Raw genomic sequence first — 19129 nt, forward strand, 5'->3', positions numbered from 1 at the left:
ACCTCAAAAAGGAAGAAAGAAAGAAAAAAAAAAAAAATGACAATTTTTGCTTCATTTTACCCCCTTTTTTTTCCTCCCTATTCTGTCTGCCCGTTTTGCCAACCTTTTTTTACGTTACCAGTTTGACCACGCGCGCATTGCTGCTGCCGTCCCGGCGTACCATTTGTTTGCCCCTGCGTTTTATTTTTCGTATACGCTGCGCTTGCTTTGCGCATACTTTGGGGGTATTATTTTATGTCTTTTTTTTCTTTACCCCCTACCACGCTTCCACAGCATCTCATTTTTAAGGGATGCGAACGGACACCGCGCACGGAATTAAAAAGTGTAATTAAGTTGCTCCTCAGAGGGGGGACGAAAAAAAGGCGCGTCGCCGCGTCAGCACGTCAGCACGTCAGCACGTCAACATGTCAGCACATCACCGCGTAACCGCGTAACCGCGTAACGGCGTAACCGCGTCACCACGTCAGGATGAACTCTCGGGGCGCCTAGGGCGGTACCTCCCCAACCTTAATGGTGAAGGATGGGCCGTCATGCAATATTTGTCTTTGCCATGTGGTACGCGGATGAGCAGGGGAGTGTCCCTCCAACCCAGGTTCACGACCAAGTAAAAATCGAACATTCACGCCGAGCGATTTCTCCAAAAAGGCTTCCTCATTTTTGAAGTACTCGATTGGTACACCATCTTCATCTTCGCCATTCTGCTTGAGGTACACATGGAAGGTGCATCCCTGGTGGGAGTAGTTCCCCTTTTTGTACTTCGCCAGGAGGGAATAGATCTGCATGAACGTATCGAATGCCTTGTCAAGGGAGGACTTCTCCCCAAGTTGTGGAAGCATCTCATTCTTCATCAAATCGTAGTTGCTGGACAGCGGAGTGCACACATGGAGTAGTGCTTGGCTTTTTCCAACCCTGTTGATATGCTCCTTTGGAAAAAGCCTAATGAAAATCATTTCTGCTATATGTGGAACGAAGGGATAAATAATTTTTAGTATACCCCTAAAGATATAAACAGGTAGGTAGTTGGTACCCAGTTGGTCTTCTCCATCGTTGAAGTATCCACGAGAATGGAGAGTCAAATAAAATTTGGAAAAAATATTCATGACGTAGTTGAAAATGATGTTTATGCTCCTCCCGACGTTGTAATTTTTCATCTCGCATAGAACTGAATTCACCATCTGGAGGTACCTGCGAAAGGTACCTAGGTTGGAGATCCTCGGATGGGGACCCTTCTCTAAATGAGTAAGTATGATAAGATTAGGGTTAGACTTGGTGGATAAGGACCATCTCTCCATTTGTTGTTGGTACGCCTGGGGGGGGTACTTCCCTTTAATATATTTTGCGATGCTCCATAACTTTGCCAAAAATTTGCTGCTCTTCCGGTTGGTGTTTTCACTTAGGTGTACATCCTCTGTGTCTCTTTGGATAAAGCAGAAGGATAGCCTCACTTGGTCCACGTTCGCTCCCCGCACGAGGCTGTCGTAGTAGGTTGCGTTTGTTTCGCTTTTGCTGATTTTTCTACCCGCTTGGTCTTTTAAGAGGCCGTGGAACTTGACGGTGCCCGAGAGAGGCGGGGGTGCACAGTTGAAGTGCTTGTTTGGGGGGCTCTTTTGGCTGCTGTTTGGGTGGCTGCTTTGGCTGCTGTTTTGGCTGCTGTCTTGGCTGCTGTCTTGGCTGCCGTCTTGGCTGCTGTTTGGGAGGCTCTTCCCCTCGGGGTCTTCGTCTTCCCCCAAACGCCCCATCACATAGTGCAGCAGCACGAAGCTGCGCACCACCCACGGCTGCAGAATGTCCTTCCCTGTGAGGAGGAGGTCCACCAGGCTTTTCCTGACCCGAAGGAAGTGGGGCAAATCAACCCCCAACTCCTTAATGCAGTGTAAGGGGTACAGGCACGACGAAAACCAGTTATCCAGCACGTCGTCCTCCCGTTTTAGAAGCTCCCTCCTGACTTGGCTACGTTGGAATAGCTCCGACTTGGATAAACGGTGGTACGCTTCGTCCACGTCGTTGCCGTACACGTAGCAGGAGTGTCCCAAAAGGGGGTCTCCCCCTCCTACCAAGGGGGCCTCTTTCTGTGCCCCCCCCTCGGGAGGCGCATACTTAAATAGCGGCACTGGGTGCCCGTAGGGGACCTGCCTGCTTAACGTCCACTCACTGGGGGGGGGAAACGCTCCTGTGAAGTAGTCCCCATATTTGGAAGGAATTATTCGGTAGTTTTTTTTCTCCCCTCCATGTGGGCCATCAAAAAATATTTTGCTCAGCTTGTCATAGTGCAGGCACCACTGTTCCGCCAGAGTGAGCACACACTCGTTATTTTTATAAAAGGCACACTTCAGTTGCGTCTCCCGCGGGGTTACCTCTTTGGCGAGGCCACTCTCCAGCAGGTGTTCCACAAGTGGGACCAGTCCCTGCTCCGCTTGCCAGTTTTCTGTCTCCTTACGCAAGGTATGTTTCTCTCCTTTGGCGCAATGTGATGGCTCTGGCTGATCTATGTAACTTCTCCCATTCGCATAGTGGTTATAGTCCTCCTTCTTAGAAAAAACCGGGATGAATACATCTCCAGTGCTTGCTCCTTGACTCAGTTCATGCACACTTCCCCCTTGCATGTTCCTACTTCCCAGGAGGGGTCGGACGTTCCTCTCGTTGGCACATATCACAGGTACTCCCTTGTTTAGAAGAGGCAACAAGGCATACTTGCCCCCATAGTTCTTCTCCTTCTTTGGAGAAAAATGCAAAATAGCAACCAGTCTTTTTAAGTCTTCCAAATTGGAGACTTCGACATTGATGTAATTGGTTGAGGTAACTTGAGGTGACACATCATGTGTACTTTTTAAGTAAAAAAAATGGGAAAATTTTTGTGGGAAAAACTTCACCTCATCCGTTTGATGCGAATTCTTTGGATATTTACAGTTGAGCAGTTCCCCTACTACTCTGTGTTTTGGTTTCTCCCGTGGAGAGGTATTATCCCCATGGGGGGAGTCACTCGATGTGTCTACGTGTGATTCTTCTCCACTATCCACCAGACGTAGTGTTACCCTCCATTGTGGCCGGAGTGCCTCCCTGAATTCTACGTCCAACTTAGAAACGATGGTTCCCAATCGGGGGCAATAATACACAGGGTAAAGCTTCTTCACAATGAAGTCGTTCCTATACAGTGTTTGAAAAATACAAGCGACAAATTTTTTCATATTTTCATCCATGGTGTTGTAAAATCGGTTCCTGTCCACTACGATGTTCATTTTTTGCATACATGTGAGTATTTTTTCCTTTAGCTTTTCCTGCCACTGATTTATTTCGCTTATGTATTTTTCTTTGGTCCACTTTGGGTTGGCCATTCTGGAGAACGCGGCGTGCGCGCTCAGTCCTCCGTGGTCTGCGCCTGTGGTAGGGGTGGTTAGGAGAAGGTCATAAGGAGTTGACGCGGCAAAGACGGTTAGGAGAGGCTCATTTGGAGTTGACGCGGCAAAGACGGTTAGGAGAGGCTCATATGGAGTGGACGTGGCAAAGACGGTTAGGAGAGGCTCATATGGAGTGGACGTGGCAAAGACGGTTAGGAGAGGCTCATATGGAGATGGCACCGCAAAGATGGTTAGGAGAAGCTCATTTGCAGATGGCGCAGCTCCTTCCGCGCAGAGACACCTCTCCCTGCCTCCTGCCTCCCTCCCTGCCTACCCCCCTGAAGTCACCTTACCGTACAGCGCCAGGGAGAACCTGGACCAGATGTGCCTACTGAAAAGCAAAAGGACGTGGAGCTGAACAAAGTTGAAGTAGTGTCCAGCGTGTAACTCTCCTGACAAATTGGGTGGGGGAAATAAACAAATAAATGCATTGGCATACTGTGAAGGACTGAACCGATCTAAGTACCTCTTTTCTTCTCTCTCCTTCATGGCATACATAGTGGCCATTAGTTCTTCGCTGTATAATCCGTTAAGTTCTTCTATTTGGCTAACATACTTATTTAAGTGACCTTCCTGCAGGAGTGAACTCCAAGGGGGGGTGGTGTTCCACCTCCTTCTTGTCGCTATCCTGTAAATTTTTTCTAAACCTAACAAGCCGTTTGTGCCTCTATCTGTGTTTTTAAAAAAGGCATACTTGGGAACGGGACTTCTCTTCGCTTCTCCCTTTTGGTAAAGCTGTTCCAGTAGGTCCCCCGTCCTTTTTGCAGCTCCATTTAGCGTGCCTAGTGTGACTGTTGTAAATATCGATTCATTTTTGCAGGTCGTCCGGGGGTCTAGTACATGCTGTGGTGATAAACGTAGGGAGGATAACCGCTTCTCTTCCACTGTTTTATGCATGGGTGAAGATTTTTTTTTTTTCTTCTTCCTCCTGCGGTTGCTACACCGAGTTGTTGTGAAAGGGGAGACACTCCGATAGAGATGCCTTCAACAAAGTGGAGTACACCCTGGTGAGGGGGTCTTCCCCTTTTGCTCTCTTGCTCACTTGTGGTGGAGTCATCACATGAGACAACCGGGGGGCATTCGCTTGGTCGTCTACAACAACTAGGTTTAGTTCCAACATACCTAATTCTCAGAACACGATTAGGCACCACCACAGGGACAGGAGGAGGGGGGGGGCGTATTTCTCCTCCCTGTGGAGATAGGCTTGCTCCGGTTGGAAGTCCCCTTCGGGTGTGCCCCTCCACCGGTGAAGGGCTCAGGCACAGGTGCACAATGCACAGGTGGGGCAGCAGCGCTTTCATCCCGGTGAATGGGGTAGGTAGGTACCTCTTAACGTCTCCCCAAAAGAAGCATTTCAATCGTGACACCACTCACACTTCTTCCCCCCTTTGCAAATTTGTGCTAACTGTAAATCTGTTTTTCCCTTTTTTCTCCCTTTCCCTTCAACGGGTGTGTATGTTCAAGGAGAAACACCCTGGGGGGCAGCCGTGTGGAAGGGAAGTAAAAGCAATCACATGGGTGGGAGGAGGTTCCCAAAGGGGCATATGGCGAGGCCTACCTATCTACTTCACCCCATCCCTACACCCACTCAGTTTCCAAAAGGGGGTCTTCCAGGGATAAGACCAATCAGGTTGTTGGTCCGACCGTTTTGTCCTTCCCTAAATGAACATACGTATAAGGGTACGTTCGCTTTTCTTCTGCTGCTTTACTCCTCAGTTGAGGATGGAAAAAAGGTGACTACGTTTTGTGCCTTGTTAGATCTGCTTCCCGCCTTTTTTTTGTTCCCTCTCACTGCGCCGGGGAAGCAGGAAGGCGTGGGGTTGGGTAGCCTCTCCGATAGGATTGCCCCATTAAACATCCCCCGAATTGTGCGTAATTGCAACATACATGGCGCGCGGGACGTATAGAAAAGCGAAACGTGGTGCGCCCACCGTGACGTAAGCATTTGTCGCAGTTCGCTCGTTTATCGCGTTAAGCGGTATTTTTTTTTTCCGTTCCTCCTATGCGTAAAAAAAAAAAAAAAACAGGTAGAGCTACCTGCCCGCCAGTGGTATAAAATATAAAACTGCTTCTTCTCCTGTTCGTTGTATAAGCACTTGGGATGCGTGATTAGCGAAGTGGTTAGAAACCTCGTTCATGGGAACACCTCCGCGGGAGTATGCATACTACCTACTTCTTTGTTTCGTTTCTTTTTTTCTTCTTTTCCGCTTGGCTGGCGAATTCACGTGATTCGACACCCCAAGGGGGAGAGAGACTCGCTAGATTAGGAAATAAAAAAAAATAAAAGGAAAAAAAATAAAGAAGCAAAAAAAGAAGAAGCAGAAACCGCAGAAACGGCAGAAACGGCAGAAACGGCAGAAACGGCAAATGCCATATATGTACACATAAAGAGCAGGACCTATGGTATAAAACGAGTGGAAGAAAACCCCCCAAGCTGAACGTCTCCCCGCCCGCAGCCTCCCGAGATAAGATAACCCTTGCCAAGCTGTATCAGTTACGTGTCCCTATTAAGGGCGATTCGAAAAAGGCCTATCCAATGCAGAGGGTGAAGAAAACCCCCCACTTCTACCCGACAGTTTCCATCTCATTTTCTTGTGCGTATGTCAGGGCATACATCTATGCCCACGGGATATAAGCAGCAAGCAGCAGGGAAGTAGGCAGCAGGCAGCAGGCAGCAGGGAAGTAGGCATCAGGCAGCAGGGCCGCAGGAAGGAACGCCCCTGTGCGAAGCACGTAGGATTTTCCCCAGGGGGAGAAGCAGCTTTACCTTGCCCATCGTGGCCGCCAAGAGACGTCACTTGATTGGTTCACCATAGTAACCAGGTCAGCGGCGCATAAACGGTGGACTTAAAAAGGAGGTGGATCGAAACGATTAGAGGGGGCCATCAATACTACAGGTCCGTACCCGGATAGCTCCACGCAACCGCATCGAGAAAGGAACAATGAGGGGCGCAGGTGGATTCTACAAAGGCACGAACACGGAGCAGACGCCCTACTTTGGGGATAAGGAAAAAAAGTTAATCGAAAAAATGACCTGGCCTGAAATTTACAACCAAAAGATTGACCTCACTAAGATCAACTTAGATGTGGTAGGCAAATGGATTCACAAAAGGCTCATCGAAATTTTAGGCTTTGAGGATGATATACTGTATGAGTACTGTGTCTCTCAGTTGAGGCTCGACCAGGAGGGCATCGGTAAAACTCCCTCTCCAACGCGGCGTGCGTGATTGGAAGCGTCAACTCGCGCGTGCTACCGAATGGTAGTCTACGGTGCATGCTACCCATTGCTAGACCATGCTATGTGCTACTCTTTGATAGCACATGCTACGTGCTACCCCTTGATAGCCCATTCTGCATACCACCCTTTGCTAATCCATTCCTCCCCTCGACAGACGACGAGAGCGAAAATTTCCTAAATTCGAAGAGGCTGAAAATAAATCTGACCGGTTTTATTGGTAAGGCGCCGTGGTGATAATAATTCCACATCAACGGGGTAACCATGGGAGTGACCCCGCTGCACGTGCTCTATCAACAACGCCCCCCCTCTACCGCTTACCCCGTTACCGCTTACCCCCCCTGCGCAGGAAACAAAAAAAGTGAAGTCTTCCTCCAAGAACTACTGGAACTTCTCATTTCGAACGAGCAGAATGAGATGCAAATTGTGGAATCCGAAATGGAAGCGAAAAGAATCGAAATTGAGCAAGTCAGAAAGGAGAATGAGCTCCTGCAGAGGAACATACAAAATTTGAGGAGTATATACACAGGTACGTGAAGCAAAATGGAAGAAGCCACCGAGGCTACTCTTACGTCCACGCATGTGTCAACCGCTTCTCTCCTGATAGCCGCTTCTCTCCTGATAGCCGCTACTCTCCTGATAACGGCTACTCTCCTGATAACGGCTTCTCCCCTGATAATCGCTTTTTCCTTTCCCCCTTGCAGAAAATACAAATCAGAAAGACCCCACCCCAGTGGAAAAAAATGCCAATGGAAAAACGGATGACCCAAATGGGAGGCCGCAGGACCCAAAGGGAAGGCCGCAGGACCGGAGCAAACAGATTGATGGCGACTCGCCCAAGCGTAGTGACCACATCCACAACAGGAGGAGGAAGAAACCAACTAGATGTTCTACTCCCGAATCGTCTCGGTCCACCAGCGAGTTAGACAAACACTCAAAGTACAAAAGGAGGAAAAATAAAATATATGTAAATAGGGAAAAGCATCACAGTGATGAAGACACGTCCAATGGTGGAGACGAGGAGGAGCGGGACGACCCGGACGGTCCGAGCTGTATTGATGACTCCTCTTCGGATGAACCAACGGAGGAGTCTAAAAAAAAAAAAAAAAAAAATCATAAACATATGTCAAGTGTTGATGTAAGTAGTTCTAGTCGTGAGCGCAGCAGTGACAGGCACAGAGGGAAACGGGATCTGCACAAAGAAAGGAGGAGAAGGCGAGATCGGGGGAGTAGCCGCGACAGGGAGAGGGGCAGAGGCAGGGATAGAAGCCGAGGAAGGGATAGAAGCCGAGGAAGGGGTAGAAGCCGAGGAAGGGATAGAAGTCGGGGAAGGGAAAGAAGCCGAGGAAGGGATAGAAGCAGAGGAAGAAAGAGGCATAGAGACAGAGGAAGGCACCTAGATAGGGAGCGAAGCCGAGATAGGGATCGAAGCCGAGGTAGGGAGCGAAGCAGAGATAGGGAACAAAGCCGATATAGGGATCGAAGCCGAGGTAGGGATCGAAGCCGAGGTAGGGATCGAAGCCGAGGTAGGGAGCGAAGCCCGGACATAAGGAGGTGGCGCAGGGAACGCAGAAGGCAATCGAGCGAGACGCCCTCCAACGCCAAGTCAAGCACTGCATCCAGCAGCAGCAGCAGAAGCAGCAAAAGCAGCGTCGAGAGGGGCTATGCAACGAGGGGAGGACGAGGTAAGCATGAACGACCCCGGAGAAGTTTCAGTGCAACGAAGTCGGATGGAAGAAGCAGCTCGTCCGCCTCCCTTTCACCTTCGTCCGCAGGAACGGTAAAGCATAAGCATCGAAGAGAGTTGGACACGGCGAATGGTAGAGGCTCTGTGAAAGAGTTTGACGACGACAGGTAGAAATTAAGCTATATTTTGAGCGGTTCGCGGCGTCCGCTAGCCGTTCCCCGTTGAGCTACGTCGTACCGTTGTACCGCATTGCGCCGTTGCGCCCGTACGGTACTACTATGTTGCGCTGCTATGTCCATGCCGCCCCGCCGCGAAGTAGTTTACGAGTGGAACAGAAAAAGCATTCACGTCACCTCAGCTAGGCAGTCCTTCATTTTTTTTTTTTTTTTTTATTCTTCCACTTCTCACGTTGAAAAGCCCAGAGAAGAGAGGAGTTTGGGGGGGGATTCCCCCCAATTGTCATTTATTTATTCCTCCCTTTTTTTGTTTCCCCTTTTTTTTTTTCATTCCGCTCCGTTCGCGCAACGACCGTTTTGCGAGATAAATCCTTTCCCATTTCCCCACTCCCTTATCAGTACCCGAAAATCGTCCAAAGATTCCAACGCGAAAGAAATTCACAGCATAATGAAAAGGAAAAGCTACAACAGTATGAAAAAGGGTCTTCGGGCTTGGTCTCCCTCCGAGAGTGATAATGGGTAAAGCGTTTTGGGGTGACGTGCTTGTGGGTGGCACGGCATTGCCAACAAAAGATGTGCCACCAGGGTTGCAGTACTCAACAGTGTGCAGTTAAAGGAGATAACTTTAATTTTTTCTCCAAAAGGAACTCGGTCCATGCGTGAAGAAGCAAATGGCAGCCTGAGGAACACGGGGGGGGTGACGCGTACACTGCTGCATCTCTGCCTGCACCTCCCCCACGCGACGCGCCCCGCAGCCGTTTCTCCCAAGCCGTGTGTGCAGCTTCGGCAAATGACATTTTTTAGTGTGACCCGTTTGTTTGAAAGGGGGAAAAATGGCAAAGGAGAAAAATGGTGAACATGAAAAAAATGGAGAAAGCGAAAAAATGGCGAAAGTGAAATAAATGGACAGAGTGGACAGAGTAGACAGAAATGGGATTAGCCAAGTGGGTAACCTTTCCCAGTTGCTTAATTTTTTTCCTCTCTTTTTTTCCTCCCTTTTTTCCTCTCCTTTTTATTCTTTCTTTTCTTCTCTTCCCATTGTGCTTCCCCCCTTGCACTTTAAACACACGGAAGGTGGAGCATCGTGGGGGAAGGGGTGGGACGAAAAAATTTGCCAAACTTTATTCCATTTTGTATGCTTCATTTTTTCCCCCCTCCCCCCACACGCCTTTGCCTAACTCATATTATTACGCAGTACTTGTACACAACGCGCAGCGAATAGTACACAGTGTTGTTGTAACCCCAGTGAAATTTTAAATACTTGAATCCAAAGGTACTTAAATTAATTAACTTAAAATAGATTTTCTCGTTGTCGTACTTCTCGTTTAGTTTCTTTATCCTGGATTCCACCGATATAATCACAGACTTCGTTATTAAGTACCTGAACACTATGCTTATGAAGTAGTGTACAAAGGACCCTAAAAAGATCCATGCAAATACAAAGGAAGTATCCAAGTCTTTTTTGAAGTGATAGAATATGATGAGTCCACAGAAGCCTATGAACATCAGGTTGTACGAAATGGTCGACATGAACAGGGTGGAGGTCCTGCGGCGGAGAAGGCAAACAGCGGGGGGGCATATGTATGAACATACATATATACATATACATGTGCATATACACATATACATGTACATATGTAGCGTACGTAGGTGTTAGCAGATGAGCGAACCATCATGTGCGTGTCACAAACGGGTAGAAGCTTGCGAACTGTTTCGCAAATGGTTATGTTCCCCTCTACGAAGGTGAAACAATTTATAGAAATAAATTATGACCATGGAACCATTGACTTCATTAGCAAATTTAGGTCGTCTATTTCTTTCTGCATCTTCTCGGGGGGGTATAAACAACGCGTGTCGTTGTTCCATGGCTTAAATTTATAAACGTACGAGGACAAGGACACGTGCATTGGGATGTCTGTGTACTCATACACTGCCACGTCATCTTGGGGCTTCCCAAAATCGGAGTTCAGCATTGTTAACCAGAGCGAGGTGGTGCAAGGTTTGTGTGAATATAAGCGCCTTGTGGGCTTTTTCCCAAAGGGCTCCAAATCGGTGCCTCTTTTCTTCGCTACGAGTGGCAGCGCAACGCTTCGCACTTTTGTTCTTTGCAAAGGAAAAAAAAAAAAAAAAATAATAATAAATAAATAAAAAAACAAAATAAAACAAAATAAAAGGCGTAATAAATTGAGCAAAAATATGGACTACTTAAAGATTTGCTCAACAGATGTCTTTCCAGTGGTCTAAAAAAAACTCGGCATTTTTTGTTACCCCATAGGAGTAAGCCATTTTTCCGTTCTCATTTTTTTTTTTTTTTTTTTTTTCGGCATGCATTTTGGCTAGCCCAGCCAACAAAATTCTGCAAAATCATCTTGCCGGCAATATCTTTTTTGCTTTTTTTTATGAACGTTCATAATTTGGGGGGACAAATTAAAGAGGACGTGCCCATTTGGTAGCAGCCCAGGGGGAGCAACTAGCCAAATGGTCAGTAAATCGCCCGGGGGAAAAAAAAAAAAAGCCAGATCAGCAGTTGTGCAGAATTTTCCACTACGGCAAACGCAGCGTGACGTTGACGCATTTGGACATCTTTTCGTCGTTGTTGTTTGTCCGTGCGCTGTCCAAATGGTGTCCACGCCTTACCCCATTTTGTGCTGTGGGGCCATTCGAAAAAAAAAAAAAAAAACAAAAAAAAGGAGCAAAAAAGGGCGCAAAAAAAAGGGCGCACAGAAGTGTTCTTAAATGCGCGTGACCTGGCTCAAGGCGCAAAAGGGTTTTGCCCTTTGCGGTGCCCCTCAACCAGGACGGTGCCACCGTTAGCGGCGCTGAATGGGTAGGAAGTGAAAAAAAGGGACGAGTCTCTTCGACCCCCCTCTCCCCCTACATGTACCTCTGTGCAACGGGCGCCCGATAAATCTGCGACGTGAGCGACTTAGAGCGATCCAGCATCTTGGCGTAGTTTTCACGCATTGCTGTGAAATCGCTTTTGAAGCTGTTCGAACTGTTCACGTAGTTTCGACTGGTATTGCTGTTCAGGTCGTTTATGTCCAACGCCCGTGAGTGCTTATTTGTGTACATGTTTAAGTTCGATTCAATCGATTTCGGCACGTTTCGCGAGAAGTTACTCACACTGTCCATATTGATTAGCGGCGTGTTAGAGCTGTTATTTCGCTCCACAGAGTTGAAGTGCATGTTTCTCTCCCTCATGAGGAAGCTATTTCTAGGTCTCACAACGAACTGCTTATTCTCATGGTCCGCCCCTCCGCCTCCAATCACATGAATGATGGAGTCCTCCTCAGACGTGTTATTCTTGTTGACGCTGCTACTTACGATGAAGCTACTGTTGTTGTTCGTATCGGCGGTGTAATTCTTTCTCTGACCAAGTGTGCTGTACTTCTGCAAAGAAAGGTCCCCTGTGTAGTTATTACCATTCGATGGATTCCTCGGAACAAATTTTGTTACACTTTGCTGAACATGCTGGTCATACATGGGAACAACTCTGTTGTTAAAGATTTCCTTCTGTGGCATGGTTGGGTTTAGCAGGATAGAGCTCATCCTCCGCGCGACGTATTCGTTCTGTATTAGCGAATTCTTCAAATGGTTGTTCACGATTTCTTGTTCGGCCTTGTCAATATTTTCGAGGACACCGTTTGGGGCGTTGCTCCCATGGCGGCCATTGCTGTTAAGGCCCTCTTTGGTGAAAATATTGCTATGCGCAGTTAATTTCCCCCTAGGTAGATTCCCCCCAGCGTGGTATGCACCCATAATGCTGTTAACATTACTCATGGCTCGCTTCGACTCACTTCCGTAGTAGTTTAAATCCTCCTTGCGTAGAAGATCACCATTTTTTTCAAATCTCCCTTTGCCGCTTCCACTTGCATGGGCCCTCGTATGTCGGTGGCCCCACATGTTCGAGTTGATTCTATTGGCGTGCTCCGCATCGTAAAAACTTCTCCTCCTGTGTGTTGTTGGCTCATTCTCCATTGCTATGCCTAAATCCTGCGCACTGCTGAGGGCACTATTTCTGCGGTTATTTTCGGTCAAGCTATTGTCTTCTCCCTCTCGTTCGTATTGCCCTGTTTTTCTGGCTTGGCTCGTACGCCCAGATGGTCTAGCCAGTCCCATCTCCCTCTTCAAATAGGGTCCTTTCGCTGGGTCTCTGAGCAAAGCCTGTTCCCCCTGGTGATAACGCGTCGCGTTGCTGAGGCTGCTTCTCCTTCGATGGTTGCTGGTGTTCCTCGTACTTCGTTCGCCTAGGCGCTCACCACGGTCATCATTAATGCCGCTAACATGGTCAACCCCGATATGGGTACCGTCGCCGTCCTCTTCGCCAAGGAAGTTCAGGCTGCTCCTCCTGCTTGCCCCGCTTGGGCCATTCACATTTTCGACGCTGTTGCAGTAGGTGCTGTTCGTCGCCTCCTTTCGGTACTGATACAGGTTGCTCTTTCCATTACCACCGGCATTACAGAGGCCCTTTTCGGCTCCATACTCTGCGGCATTCCCTCCACGGACAACTCCCACATGGCTGTCATCCCCGTTTGGACCCAATTCATCCACCGGGTCGTGCTCATCAGTCCTGTTCGCAAACACTTGGCTGTTCTTGCTACTCGGGTAGGTATTTTTACCCAACAGATTTCTCCCTCTATCATCCGCATGCTCATTTTGCTTCACGCTGTAATAATCCTCCCGTTCAATCAACCCAGAGGTGTTGTAATTATCAGCGTCTCCATTATGGTGTGTAGCTCCCCCGACAGGAAGTAAAGCATCCCCCCCCCTCGGGTATTTTTCGTCCCAATAGGAACGTAAATATGGGATCTTGTTTTGGTAATTCCTAATCCCTGCGTTAATTTCATTCATTAGTTGCAAGTTCACGTTGATGAAGTTTTCCTTGTCATTTAAATGAAAAGAATTTTCATTGCTGATGAGTCCCTTCTGGGAGTACTCATAGTACATTTGCTCTGCCATCTCCAAAATGTAGTCTTTGTTGTGACTTTCGTTTATGGTGATTTGTTCGTCGATTTGTTTCAACTTGGAGAGAGCTAAGATGATATCATTCGTGTCGATGTCTTTGTATACATCGTCGTTAAAATTTTTGATTTGGCTTCCCAAGAGGGCCATTATGCTGTAGTTGTTCTTCCTGTTACTCAGTTCGTTAAAGTCGATGCTTTCATTTTGCAGCTTGTGCTTGTCTACCAGTGCCGACAGTACGCTGTTGATTTTGTACTTTTCGAATATCTCTCCATGGTAGTAGTTCAGCTCGAGCATCTTCATCTTTTGTTTTTTGTTGCTTCTCTTTTGCCGTCCCAGGGGGAGCGCATCTCTCCGCGGTTAACGCGTTCGTGAGTTCACGCGGGTTGGTGTGCATACGTATGAACATGCGTACATGCGTATATGCGTACATGAGTACATGCGCGCATAGCACAGCATAGCATGCACCTTGCCGAGCAGCCGCGCTCACAGAGCGGAGAATTTGCCACTCACGCGGGGTGCCCACCCTTTGTGCGTGAAAACCAATCTGGGAATTTCCCCCGGAAACGCAAGGAGCACAACAAAAAAAAAAAAAACAATAATAATAATAATAATAATAAATAAAATATAGTAAAATTACAAAGGGGAGGAACTCTGCCCATGCAACTGCATATCGTACGTCCGCACGGGAGAAGATACTTGAACGGTAAAGAATCTCCAGTGAGGAGATCATTCGATCCACAATAAAGCGAGTTTTTATTCGCGTGGAAACAAACAATTGGGAAGGATGACAAAAAAAAAAAAAAAAAAAAAATACTCTTTAAAAATGCACGCACGTACGTATGCACTTATGCGCGCTACACGGCGGGTGACAATTCTGTTTTCAGCCACGATTTACACATACATGGGGGGTAATTACATATGTGTTCTTTTCCCATTTGGGCAGTGGGAAGGAACACCACATGGTGTATGCTATGCGGCCTAGGGAGAAGAAGCCTTCTTTTTTTTTTTCTCTTTTTTTTCTTTTTTTTACCTTCTGCGGCATTAAACACCTTGGCTATTTCTCCCCATTGCGTAATGATGAAGAAAAAAATGCGCACTTGTTTGAAAGTTACTATCAGGGGAAGGACACACACAGTATGCTCAGGTATCCGCGCGCAGTGCCAGTTCCCAGAGCAGATTTGCAATTGTGAAATGACGTCAGAATAGAACATGTCAAAAGGGGGAACCCCTACCTTGTGGCGAGCTCCAATTATGATAAAAAAAAAAAGGGCTATTTTGTTATTTACACATTTTTTACAACATTTGTGAAAAAAAAAAAAAGTTATATTTTACTTAAAAAGGTAAAATATGAATAAGGGGTGTAAAAAAAAAAAAAAATATGAACATGGACAGGTAAAAAAAAAAAAATAACTGTAAAAATAGCTGTAAAAATGGGCAAAAAAAAAAAAAATCAGCTAAAATTAAAACAAAAAAGAGCATACATAAAGGGTCCACTAGTACGACTGAACTGGGAGTAAAAACATTAAGATCGGCTGCTAATTTTAATTACTTTTTTTCCTACTTCTTTCGTTCGCCATGCAACGGTTTGCAAAAACTACAGAGACGCCAAAAGCTCGCACATGGATGTTGCATACCGCTGCAAACACGTACAGCTGTGTGCACTCGTCTCCCCCCACCCAACACACACACAAACTAAGGTGACGCTAAATCTTGCTCAGCTCGTACTGCTCGTACTCGTCTGTGGCTGAAAAATAAGTGCTGGCTAGCTGAACATATCTGGGCGCATTTCTCTTCTTCATGAAGAAGTTGTTGTACAGCTTTCGCTTGTTTTTGTAGGCTTTGTATGTAAAGAGAAAAATTAAAAAAACTGCATACAATAAAATGGCTACTACCAGAGCCTTTTTCCCATTTTCTCGGTGTGCTTTACTTAGTAACAGACTTTCTTCATTCAAGTTGATCATAAGAAATGTTACTGAGAGAAACGTAACACTCGCTGCGTCAATCAAAATGAGTACATTAAGGAAGAGGTTCATTTTAGCTCTCTGGTGGGGTGAGGTGGTATGGCTGTAAAGCGGTAAGACGGTAAAACGGTAAAGCGATAAAGCGGTAACGCGGTAAAGTGCTGAGGTGGTAACAATTCAAGACGTTCTCTCTGCCGACGCTGCCCGTTCAGATTCTCCCGTGGTAGGCTCCCAAGGGGTGGTATTCACACGGGGTGGGTACTACGCACAGTTTTGTGCAGCTCGCCAAGGGGAGAAAAAATAATATTTTCGCACGCGCGGGTAGGTGGGTATGCCAAATGGGTGTCTACGTTTGTCCGTTTGGCCACCTAGCTGATTAGCCACTTATCTGCTCCCGCGCCGACTCCAGGGCGAAGCTCCCTTCTGAGCTCACAAGCCGGCGAAGAGCTTCTCGACTTGCTCGTTAAAAACCGCGGAACGTATAGGCATATCAATGTCGTAGAAGGGGTTCTTCAAAATGATGTCGCTATACAATTCGTGAACCTTTTTCAAATAAGTGTTCGCTTCGATGTTAAGATCATCTTTGTGCACAATGAAAATTTTGATTCCTGTCAGCGTGTCGTAACACTGGATTTTGAAACCATCTCCTTCGATTGTCTCGATGCCCTTCTTCTCTAGTGACTTGAAAATGTTCCTTTTCGATTCATTTAAGGGGGACGCATGCACATTGATTTTCTCAGATATGGTCGAAATGCCGTGCAGCATGGAGGCCAATCTTATCTCTTCATTACTGTTTAGCTTTATTTCGTCGCTGAAGTGCTGCAGGGGGGAGGAAGCAGGATGGAAGCGAGATGGAGGACACGCATAATTGCGGACAGCCACCCAGCGCACTCCAACTCGCGTGGCGCTCACATGCAGGCGTCACACTTCAACGACTCAATCGCGTACCTTTTCGTAAACTAACGTACCATGCTGGTTGTTGACATAGAGGGAATACATTTTACAGTTGCTAATCGAGTTGCTTTAACTTGTTGCTGGATAATCTTGGGAAGCAAGAAAAAAAAAACTGCACTGGTTGTTCCTCCTTTGGGGTGCGGCTTCGCCTAGTAACTTTTGTCCTGCGTAAAAGCGGCGTGTGCGCAATTTGTGGCTGTTTGGGCGTAGCCCCCTCTGTCCGAGTGACCAACTGTGACGCCTGTTCCTCTGCTTGCGTCTATGCCTTCCCTCTTTCCCCGCATGCAGGTACAGGGGTGCCTATTAGCAAACATGAAGGAACTCCACGGAGGCGTGCGACTGGACGTCCGTTTTTTCCCTTAAGTGGCGATTTATCCACCGAGTGGAGCGGCACTTTCGCGGGGGAAAAAAAAAAATATATAATAAAATGCGATGCGATGCGGTGTGGTACAGTACTGTACAGTGCGGCGCAGCGCGGTGGGGAAAAATGCAATAACGTGGAGGCACAATAATAAAACGAAATCAGTGCTACATACATATACAAACAAAGGGGGGGAGGGAATCAAAACGAAGTGACAGGGCCCGACGGCTGGGCGTACGACTTTCCTTTTCACACAAAAATGTGCTTTCAGCAAATTAGAAAAAAAAAAAAAAAAAAAAAAAAAAATTCCCTTTCTTCGTAAGAAGTGTATGCATTTGCATACGTCATATGAATACGTGCGCCAAGGGGGGAAGGGGGAAAATGCATCGCTCCATGCGAGATGGCTGGTGCGGTGCTGCACAAGGGGGAAAGAAAGGGGGGGGGGGGACGTGATATGCAAATACTCCGCGCTTTGAAATGGCGCCGGAAAAATGTGGCTTCCCCTTATGCGAAGCGCATTTGCTGGGAGGTGATAAATTGGGGACACTTCATCGCAATGGTTTCCTTTCCTTTGCATTCGCGTGCGTGCATTTTTAGCTGCTCCTCCCTGCGATATGCATTTCTGCGCGGCGTGTTTCTCAAATGAACTGCCACGTTATCGCGCCGACAGAAAAAGGTGTTGGATAGTGGGCGCCTGCGCGCCGGCAGTATACACATGCGCGTTTAGCAAGTATTATGCGAATCCGCGGCGCGGCGCCCACCCTCCAAGCGAATATGTATATGTATAATATGGATGTATATATACATATGGTATATATTTACGTATATGTTTTTTTTTTTTGCTTTGCTTTGGTAACTCTTGCGCTTTTTTTTTTTTTTTTTTTTTATAGCTCATTCCCCTCTTCTGCCTTGTTCTCCCCCCCCTAACGCATGACCTTTGCGACAGAACGCATGGTAACAAGCGAATGCAAGCGGAATTAGGCATACATTGAAGGAGCTACCCCTGTATAGGAGCCCGACTCGTCCAAGCTGATGAGTGCCCACCTACAAAACGGCCCCACGAAAGGCAGCACGCCGTTCGCTCGCCATTTTGCGAACACGAAGTGACAAGTTTGTTTAAAAATATTTGCTACGAAGAGTTGACCGTGAAGAATTTTTTTTTTTTTTTTTTTCCTTTTACTTAACCGTAAAGGAGAGTCATATATATACTCGTTCGAAAATTACCAACCATGGATGTGAAAAATATTATCGAGGAGGTTCAGGCCATTAAGGTTTATCCTCATATGATGTTCAACGCTTCCAAGCTGAGTAAGTTACAGGAGGAAGGAAAGGAAGAGACCTCGGACTGGGTGCATCCCCCGTGGTTATATCGTTGGGGAGGGTCACTCGTTAGGGTTCACCACCTGAAGAGGAGAAGCGAAAAAAGTGAAGAGATGAGGATCGTTAATGATACCTCACCCCGTTTGGTAGATACCTCCCAACGGAGGACCCTACCAAACCATATGCTACATTTTTTTCACGTAATACATTTTGACGCCCCCCCAAATTCCACCCCCTTTTAAATACAGAAATCCTGAGTGACTACGTAGACATCGCCTTCGGAAACAACGAATACTTCGACAATGAAGTGATGCTGACGCTGTTGAGGCTCTTCTGTTTGTACCCACACTGCTTTGATAAAATTGTAATAAAAAAAATCCTCGTGTGTGTCCTGTATAACATAAATGACATAGACATGAATACCTACCTAAGTCTCATTAACCCTAACCTGTATGATGACCACATCAGAAGTATCGTCTATCTGTACGACTTGATTAAAGAGTGTCATTTTATTAAAATGTGGAGTTGCATTAACAACAACCAATGGATGGATAATCGAAGCTGTGACTACTCCTTCTTGACAAGTCATGACAATTTTATTTGCAACATCAGGAAATACATACTCAACTGTATTACTTTAAGTTTTGAAAATATTTCTCTTGAAAACATGGCTGCTTATTTGAATTTCCACGATATGAACGAACTGGAAAATTTTTTAAATGAGAACAAATGGACCATTAAAAAGGCTATGCACAAAGATGAGGAGGTGAAAATTTGTTCCAACGGCAACATAGAAACGATGCAACAGAATAAGAAGAGCATCAATACGTACTTTAACGAGGACAATATATTATCTTACATTAACAAACTTAACAATTGAAGATAAAGGGGATGAATAGGAGGTTAAATTAAATTCCTCCGTTTCTTCTCATGTTGTGAGGAGTACACCTCACATATATACACCCCTCCTGTTTGACTTGTCGCATGTGTAAGTTCGTCCCCATTCGGCTTTCTTTTTTTTTTTTTTTTTTATTTTTTTTTTAATTTTTCTTCCTTTTTTACGTTTTTTTTTAAA

At 46.5% G+C, this 19129-nt stretch overlaps 7 protein-coding genes across 7 annotated transcripts; 2 read left to right on the top strand and 5 right to left on the bottom strand.

Moving 5' to 3' along the window:
* Window positions 1-485: 485 nt before the first annotated feature.
* PCYB_083830 (valine-tRNA ligase) lies at window positions 486-4292 on the bottom strand (the record flags this gene model as incomplete). The annotated part of the gene is made up of 3 exons (XM_004222121.1): window positions 486-996; window positions 1900-3376; window positions 3689-4292. 3 exons carry the CDS (start codon window positions 4290-4292, stop codon window positions 486-488), a joined length of 2592 nt encoding a protein of 863 aa, XP_004222169.1.
* Window positions 4293-6337: 2045 nt separating this feature from the next.
* Window positions 6338-9012, top strand: PCYB_083840 (splicing factor; the record flags this gene model as incomplete). The annotated part of the gene is made up of 6 exons (XM_004222122.1): window positions 6338-6590; window positions 6788-6850; window positions 6980-7159; window positions 7335-7673; window positions 8406-8484; window positions 8893-9012. Coding segments are annotated over 6 exons (1034 nt in total), but the record flags the coding sequence as incomplete, so codon positions are not given.
* A 1247-nt stretch (window positions 9013-10259) lies between these two features.
* PCYB_083850 (hypothetical protein) lies at window positions 10260-10466 on the bottom strand (the record flags this gene model as incomplete). The annotated part of the gene is made up of 1 exon (XM_004222123.1): window positions 10260-10466. The coding sequence occupies one exon, from the start codon at window positions 10464-10466 to the stop codon at window positions 10260-10262; it is 207 nt and encodes a 68-aa protein (XP_004222171.1).
* A 901-nt stretch (window positions 10467-11367) lies between these two features.
* Window positions 11368-13148, bottom strand: PCYB_083860 (hypothetical protein; the record flags this gene model as incomplete). Its single annotated transcript, XM_004222124.1, has 2 exons — window positions 11368-13086; window positions 13113-13148. The coding sequence occupies 2 exons, from the start codon at window positions 13146-13148 to the stop codon at window positions 11368-11370; spliced, it is 1755 nt and encodes a 584-aa protein (XP_004222172.1).
* A 2014-nt stretch (window positions 13149-15162) lies between these two features.
* Window positions 15163-15522, bottom strand: PCYB_083870 (hypothetical protein; the record flags this gene model as incomplete). Its single annotated transcript, XM_004222125.1, has 1 exon — window positions 15163-15522. A coding segment is annotated over exon 1 (327 nt), but the record flags the coding sequence as incomplete, so codon positions are not given.
* A 326-nt stretch (window positions 15523-15848) lies between these two features.
* PCYB_083880 (sybindin domain containing protein) lies at window positions 15849-16418 on the bottom strand (the record flags this gene model as incomplete). The annotated part of the gene is made up of 2 exons (XM_004222126.1): window positions 15849-16238; window positions 16368-16418. 2 exons carry the CDS (start codon window positions 16416-16418, stop codon window positions 15849-15851), a joined length of 441 nt encoding a protein of 146 aa, XP_004222174.1.
* Window positions 16419-17783: 1365 nt separating this feature from the next.
* Window positions 17784-18934, top strand: PCYB_083890 (eukaryotic translation initiation factor 3 subunit 11; the record flags this gene model as incomplete). The annotated part of the gene is made up of 2 exons (XM_004222127.1): window positions 17784-18042; window positions 18303-18934. Exons 1-2 carry the CDS (start codon window positions 17964-17966, stop codon window positions 18932-18934), a joined length of 711 nt encoding a protein of 236 aa, XP_004222175.1. The 5' UTR covers window positions 17784-17963.
* Between the last annotated feature and the right edge of the window lie 195 nt (window positions 18935-19129).

Source organism: Plasmodium cynomolgi, chromosome 8 (genome assembly GCF_000321355.1).
Source record: "Plasmodium cynomolgi strain B DNA, chromosome 8, whole genome shotgun sequence".
Taxonomy (NCBI): Eukaryota; Apicomplexa; class Aconoidasida; order Haemosporida; family Plasmodiidae; genus Plasmodium; species Plasmodium cynomolgi.